Genomic DNA, 7,589 nt, shown 5'->3' on the forward strand with positions numbered 1-7,589 from the left:
AAATGTCAATTCTGTCTTCCTTTCTTCTCTGTGCCTCTCTCCAGTTTGCCTGCTGTGGAGTGAATGGACCAGAAGATTTTGAAGATATTCGTCACCTTCCATATTCTTCTTTGGAAAAGGCAACACCGGAGGCTTGCTGCCAGCGAGAGCTCCAGAGCCGGGAGGGGATGTTTGTCAACAAGGAAGCTTGTCTAGAAGGCATTGAGAGGTTTCAGAACCAGCAGGTAAGGAGGCTGAACACTAGAAGAAGGAGCTTCACGGTGGGCAGAGATGGCTTTAGTGGTCTTGGGTAGCTGGTGAATCTGGCGGGTCCTAACTGTACCTCATATCCTAATTATACTCCTGCTGACAGCTTTTCAAGTGATGGCATATGGCTGATTTTGAAAATCTCTTTCATTGCATACACTGCTAAGTCCATGTAGTGCTGTATCATCAGAAATACAAATATTTTCCTAAGGGATTGAGAGGTAAGGTGGAAATTCAGATCGAGTTCTGTTGTGTTTACGAAGGTTAGAACTACCTCTGAGAAGTTAATTAGCAAGCTAGCACAGGCCAGGTAGGATGGGATGGAGTTGGCTCTTGCTGCAGGAATGGTTCCAATTTAGTTCACAAAGACTCCTAATCAATATATACAATCAAAATATCAAGGGTTAAACAGCCACAGAAAACCATGTCTGTTTTCTAAGGAAGAGAATTTGGAAAGCTGCATTTCTCTGCTTCTTTACTCTTTACTGCAGAAAAAGGGCATTTCATATAGCTGTCTTCCAGTACCTGCAGGGAGCCTACAAGAAAGCTGGAGAGACTTTTTACAAGAGTATGTAATGATAGGCCAAGGAGGAATTGCCTTAAACTGTAAGAGTGTAGTTTTAGTCTAGATATTACAGAAGAAATTATTGACTCTGAGAGTGGTTAAAAACAAGTTGTGGATACCTCATCATTAGAAATGTTCACAGCCAGGTTGGATGGGGCTTTGAGCATCCTGGTCTAGTGGCAGTGGTTTGACTGTAGCAGAGAGGTTGGAACCAAGTGATCTTTAAGGTCCTGCCCAGCCCAAACCATTCTATAGTACTAATCTATGATTCTTTTGCCAGGCCTCTCTATTTGGCAATTTTTTGCAATACTGGACTATGACAAGGCAGTTCATCCCATTGATGCAGGGCTGAGTTTCCTTCCAATGTCACCAAGACGTGATGCTTAAGAAACTTTCCAGCAAAGTTCCTGATTGGGTTCACCTCAGCATTAGTTAAAACAAATGAGCTCTGTACTGACCATATGTACAGGCCTCCTTCTCCCTCCAGACTAGGGAGTGGTCCTCTTTTCAGCATTTAAGAGCAGATTGAGAAAGAGAGGAAAGGATTTTGGAAGCAGCATGTGAACTGTTCCCTGACTGGCAGCTGGAAAAGGTTGGCAAAGGCACTCTGGGTGAGAGATCATAGCAGACAGCACCATGCTGCTTCTGCCAGGTCTGATTGCTGGGAATAGATGGGGAGGAGAGAGATGACAGACAGCAGGGAGGGAAAGAGAAATACATTGTGAGAAAGGGGGTTAAAGTTTTCCCTGAGTGGTAATGCTGAAGCTTACCACTTCCATTGAAAGGGAAGGCTTCCTGCAAGCCCATGTCACCAGAGTGTTGGTGGAAGAAGCTGTGTACACAGCTGGTGTCATCCAGCACAGAGTGGTGCACTTTGCAAAACAGGAGAGACAATCCCAAGCAACTGAGAGCTGAATTGAGGCATTACTGGAGCAAAGTCAAGCTCTTGAGCCACCATGCTGGTAGGACAGTGCTGACACTTTTGTGCTTACTCCTGTTTGTAGCCAGCTGAGCAGAGCATGCTGAAGGCTGGGTTAAGGTTGGAGGTCTGGCAAGCACACAAATATTTGTTGCTGAGCTGCATGCTTTTCTCTGAAGATTTGGCTGAAACATGGCTGGAAGAAAGCTGATGCTGAGTGGTCTCATGTTGAGAAGAGCATGGTTTTAACAGCTCAGTTACTGCCCCAGCAGTCTGGGTTCCGCGGGGTGGCCTCATGAATGGATCTTCTCCATGCCCTCCATCACTGTTCACCAGTTGTGCCTCACTCTCTGTGAGCAGGGTGTGACATGGACACAGGTACATAACTATTGTGCTGTCTTTGCAGTTCCAAGACTTTGTGGAAGGGAAAAAACCAGGTGATTGAAATATCCTAGCAGTATAGATAGGATTAAAATGTATTATGCGTGAAGTATATTCTCAGTGGAGAGGAATCTGCTTTTCATATTGGACAAACTCCAATCTGCTTTTCTCTTTATGTTTGCAGATTTTTTTTTTCCTTTATGTTTGCAGAAATTTCCCAGTGGGTTGAAATTTTAGGCTGGGAAAACTGAGGCCAGGGTAAGCTGGAGATTTCCAGAAATATCCTGAAAACTTTGCAAGAAGATCTACCTGCTGTTAATTGTATTAGCAACCATAAATTTAATTAAGGGTGATGGTGGCTATGCTTCATAAATGGAATAATTGCCATAGTGCATGGCCCTGAGTTCCTAATGAAATTCTTCTATAGCAAGATCAACAGGTGTTCAGCCAGCCTCTCTGGGGGGAAACACAGAGATAAGGTCCTGGGTTGGTAAAGAGTTGCTGGCTGTGAGAGATGAATCAAGAATTTCCTGCTCGGCTTTAAATAAATCATCCTTTTCTCTGGCTAGTCTGGGATGTCTGTCACCTGCAGTGAGTGTCCTTCCCTCTGTGCTTAGTCTCTGCCCTTTGCAGAGGGAGTTCCTCTCTGTGCTGCTCCTCTCTGGCCTGCAGGATCTCACAGTTCCTCATGGTCAGTGAGGGGTGTGAACCACTCCCAGCACACTACGGCAACACCTTCCTCTTCCCCTGCACTGTCCCGTGTCCTGTGGACCTCTGCCTCCTGTGCCGTAGGGCTGGGTGAGGTGGTGAGAGGGGGCCGTGCTTGTGGTGCCTGGTCTGAGAGCACCTCGTGTCCTAGCAAGGGCTCTGCTGTGAGAACACCATAATGTGCTGCTCAGGTGTATCTCACCATGTTTTGTCTTCCCTAGGGCTGCTACACCGTGATCCTGAACTCCTTTGAGACGTACGTGTACCTGGCAGGAGCTCTTGCCATCGGAGTGCTGGCTATTGAGGTACTGACTGTTGTGTGACTGGAACAAAGCAGCGTCAGTAAGGTGCCAGCAGCAAGGCAAACAGGCAGCTGCTCCCCCTCGCCAGGGAAAGCTGCTCTGGCAAAGTGCAAGCAGGCTATCGGCTTGTGGGTTTAATTGCCTGGAAAGAGGCTCCTTGAGCCTTTGACACAAAGGGCAGGGAAATAACCGGTGCCACACGCCTGCAGTGCCACCTCGTGCTGGGCCTGCACAGAGCTTGTGCCCTGCCACGCTGGCCACAGGGGCTTTGGGGATCCGCCACTCTCCACAGGGCCCTGCACAGTCACTGCTCCCACTGCCACAGTGCCCCAGCCAGCTGACTACTCTGTCACTTGGTTAATGTGCTCAAACCCTGCCTGTGCTTTAAAACTTGTTTAGAGACTGAAAAGATGGGCTCCAGAGCACTTTCATTGTCCTGCATTAGTACCCACTTCTTTGGTGATGTCTCTGAGGAACAGACATCCACCAGACATGGCTTTAGCCCAGAAATTATGTCCCTGTGGCATTGCAGGGAAAGGCTGGGTACTTTAAAACCCCCCTATCTTGTGCAAAGGAGAGAGATCTGGGCAGAGGCGCAGCGGCCTCCCACAAAGGCTGTGCTGTGCCCATGCCAGGCAGTAGCAGAGATGCGCAGAGCAGGGACTGTGAATCCTGCACCCCTGTGGCACCAAGGGCAGTTTGGGAATGAAGTCAGGCTGCTGCTGTAGCCACTAACAGTTTGGGGGGCAGGGAGGGACAGAGGAGTTTTGCCACAGCCTCCCGTGGGTGGTAAGGGTCCCCCTCTCTGCATCACTGACTGCCGGGTCGGAGGAAGCAGTGGGGGTAGTCTCAGGGCCAGGGAGGGCTTTGCTGATCTTCTGGAAGATGCATCTGACATTTATGGTTCTCTGTTTTGTTTCTGCCCTCTTCTTCCCCGTCCTCTTCCCAGCTGTTTGCCATGATCTTCGCTATGTGTCTGTTTCGAGGGATCCAGTAAGAAGTGGCCCATGAACCACCACGTTCCCCACATGCTCAGAAGAAAGAAGGAAAATCTGAAGAAACAAAACCTGAAAACGTCAAAAAAAACTTTATTTTTTCTTAACAAAATGGGACAGGGAGAAAAAAATAAAAAGAAAAAAAGAGGGTTGTAATATATGAATGACCAAAAGGATTGTACTTCAGGGGCTGGAACTTTGAGGTGATGTGCACTACACTGTACACCGGACCCTTGCCCAGAGCCACCCGCAGCAACCGTGGAGCAGGAGCCGAGAGCCACCGATTGCACTAGAGATGGATGGAGCTGGTGGGGGTGAGGGAGGAGGAGCACAGCTGCCTCTCACACCAGGCTGAGCCTACATTCACCACTTCATCGTGTTTTAGACAACAAAGGACCCAAGAACAGACATGCAGGGGCTGCATAAGGCAGCAGGTTGGCCTTGACTGTCCAGGTGGGTTTGAAACAAGCAGTGGTGGCTTGTCTAAGCAGGTGTAGTCAACATTTGCATGATTCTGGCTTTAATTCCCAGCCACAGGATGAAAACACTCATTCTTCAGTGGAAGCATTGCCCCTATCATGTGAAACTTGTCAGAGATGTCAAGCACTTCAGTGACACTGGCTTTTCTCTGGAACTCCAAGCAGGGGCAGCATGATTTAACTTAGCAATTGGACTCAGCTAAGGCTGCCTGAGGGTCGAGAGTTTGGTGCCTACCTTTCTGTTTTTACTAAGATTTATTGTTCACTGTTGTGAAAGAGACCAAATGGTTCCTTGCTATGTTCCCATCTCCTGGGAAAAGAACGGCTCTGGTCAAGCATCATTGATACTGTTGCTTTCCTGAGAAGGGAGGATATACTGTTTAAATCTTGTCAGCCTTTGCGTTTCCTCTGATACTTGCAAAAAAATGGTTTGTGGTTCTCTGTTAGCATAAATATTTGCAGTGGTTCCTGCATGCTTTTCCAGCCTTAAGGGGAGGTCCAGACATGGTGCTGGATTGAAGAGGCTGAAGTTAGTCAACCACTCCCATGCTGTTTTCCTGGACTAGTCTGGTGGAATCATTTCTCTTCAGAGAATTTCCCCTGAGATTCTCCCATTGGCTCATGATGAAAGTAATCCAGTCAGAATTGTTTTAGTTGATAGTGTTTCCTCCCTTGAGATAGTTTGGTATTTAATTAACACGTCACTTGCTCAATCATTTGGAAGTGAACCTGAGAAAGATGGCTGGGACGGGACCTTGGTCAGAGATTAAGCTCTAGTACGGAGAGCCCAGGCAGGATCCAAGAACATCCTGTGTGCAGCCACACTGCTCCAGCTGCTGCTATGGTCATGGATACTGACTTGGACAGGTGACTGGTTTCTCATCTGGAATCATCAATCCCTGTTGCCTTAATTGTTCATCTGGTCACTTACTCCCTGACCCCAAACTCATTTTACCTGGGGAATGACAGAAGGGGATGTGGTTTCTTGTTTAGATTAGGTCTTTTTACAGATTTTATAGGCTCAGATTATGGGAGCACTTTATATAGGCTCAAGCCAGCTCCTCTGAAAACTGTAATCTCTGGCAAGGAAGGAGCAGAGCATTAAACTTTGTGCCCAGGTTTTGCAGCAGCAGCACGTTCATTCTCTGGCTGTTCCCTTAGATCCCTGGGGCTGTGTCCCTTGAGCTCTCCGGGTGGCACTGCACAGACTACAGGCAAGGAAGGAAAGCAGCAGAAAGCTGGGATCACAACAGACAAACATTATGGCTAAGTATCTAGGTTGGGGAATCAGGATACTAGGGAACAGGAAGGAGGCATTAGGAGCTTTTCCAAGCTTCATTTGAGAACAATTTATTCAATGGCAAGAGAAGGCTGGGCAGGTAGAGCTGCAGCCCCCCCCCCCCCATGCTGCAGTCAGCATATTCGAGCAACAAAATATGTTGCCAGGGCTGCTGAGCAGCATCAGATGTTGCATTAAACTTTCTGGAAATCTGTTCAGAACTATTTCCCTCTGGACCTCCTTGTAATGAGGCATTTTAGCATTAATCTCTGGTCTGTTGTTTAATAAAGAAAAACAGTTTTGTTAGCCAAAACCCAGCAGTATTTGTCCTGGACAGCAGGTGCTGCACTTAAGATAAGAAAAATCTGTTCCATCTACCAGTCTTGTAGAGAATGGGCTGAGCAGAAAGCAAGCTTATCTGTTCTCCTTCTGCCTCAGGAGCTGGTGTCAGTGACTGTTCTGGGACAGCAATTCCCAGGGAAGAAACAAAACTGTCAGCAGAGTTGGTAATTTGGCTGGAGGTGATCGAAAGAAGCAGAACTGCCTCCCCCAGTCTCCAGTTTTTCCTTTCCCTTCAGTTTATTATGGAGAGTTCTCAGGTCAGAGCCTGGCTGGCAAATATCCTTATTTGTGCATGGTGGGTGGCTGAAGGGGAAAAAAGCCTTAAAGCCTTTTCTGCCACCAGTGGCATGGAGAAAAAAACCTGTTAGAGCTGGGGGACCCAGACCAAAGCAGCCAGAGCACTAAGTACTAAATATACATGCCTGAAGTATGATCTTGGCTGGCTTGTTTCTCTTTGGCTTTCCTAATTCTGTACTCGTTGCTTTGTCTGTTTTTAGCTTTCTTGCTTTCCCTCTCTCCCTAATGGTAGTCCCCTGTATCTTCAAAAGGATCTCTTCTTCATCTGTTATTCTGGGCTGTGCACAGCTGTTTCTCCTCTTCTACCTTTTCTGATCCCCCACTGCTCTTTGCTGTGTGAAGACTTCAAATCCTCTCTGCAGGATGGCTCATGTGCCACTGGAAACACAGCATAAAAGGCCAGGCAGCAATTCCAAACAAGAACTGGAGATAGCTCTAAAGATATGTGCAAGTCTGAGGGGATCTTTAGCAGTTGGTAACATGCAAAAGGAATTTCCTTGGGGGAATTTAATGAACAAGCAAGCCCAGAAAGCAGACTCCCACTGTATGGCAAAGCATGTAAATTTGTTGGTTTTGTCCCTTGGTTTCGTGGCTGTCCCCTCTGTGGTACAGTAGTTTTCAGAACTGTAGGCAGGAGAAGCAGTTGTATTTTTGTATTTGTTTTTAACAGCTCTGGTGAGTATTTTGGGGCCAGAGGCTCAAGCTGAAGTCACTGCTGGCTGGAGAACTCTGGGCAGGCTGGAGAGCAGAAGGAGCTGCCGTCTCCTTTGCTGTAGCACTGTGACCATGGCCCAAGCACCTTGGAGGGAGTAGTAGAGACCAGCCTGGGCCAGCCCCCAGCCGCTCTCAGCATCTCTGCCTCCTGGTTGCTATTTAATGCTCCAATGACTGTCACAAATGCCTGGGAAAAGGGCTGCGTGTGAAATAATGTTTGAAATATATTTTAAAAAAATGTAAATGTTCTTTTTATTAGATAGTGGAGCTAATTTATCCTGTATTCCCTACTGTAATGCTTTTTTATATTGAAATGAAATTTTTTTTGGTAATATAAACCAGAACACAAGCCTGAAGCACTC

At 47.2% G+C, this 7,589-nt stretch overlaps 1 protein-coding gene across 3 annotated transcripts in view; it reads left to right on the plus strand.

The window, feature by feature from the left end:
• Window positions 1–7,583, plus strand: part of TSPAN18 (tetraspanin 18) — a 120,682-nt gene extending 113,099 nt beyond the window's left edge. For all 3 annotated transcript variants that reach the window (XM_036383316.2, XM_036383317.1, XM_036383318.2), the window contains exons 8-10: window positions 45–224; window positions 3,041–3,124; window positions 4,071–7,583. In XM_036383316.2, coding sequence (XP_036239209.1) covers window positions 45–224; window positions 3,041–3,124; window positions 4,071–4,118 — 312 coding nt within the window. In that variant the 3' untranslated portion in view covers window positions 4,119–7,583. The remainder of the gene's footprint in view (window positions 1–44; window positions 225–3,040; window positions 3,125–4,070) is intronic.
• The last annotated feature ends 6 nt before the right edge of the window (window positions 7,584–7,589 follow it).

Source organism: Molothrus ater, chromosome 6 (genome assembly GCF_012460135.2).
Source record: "Molothrus ater isolate BHLD 08-10-18 breed brown headed cowbird chromosome 6, BPBGC_Mater_1.1, whole genome shotgun sequence".
Lineage (NCBI taxonomy): Eukaryota > Metazoa > Chordata > Aves > Passeriformes > Icteridae > Molothrus > Molothrus ater.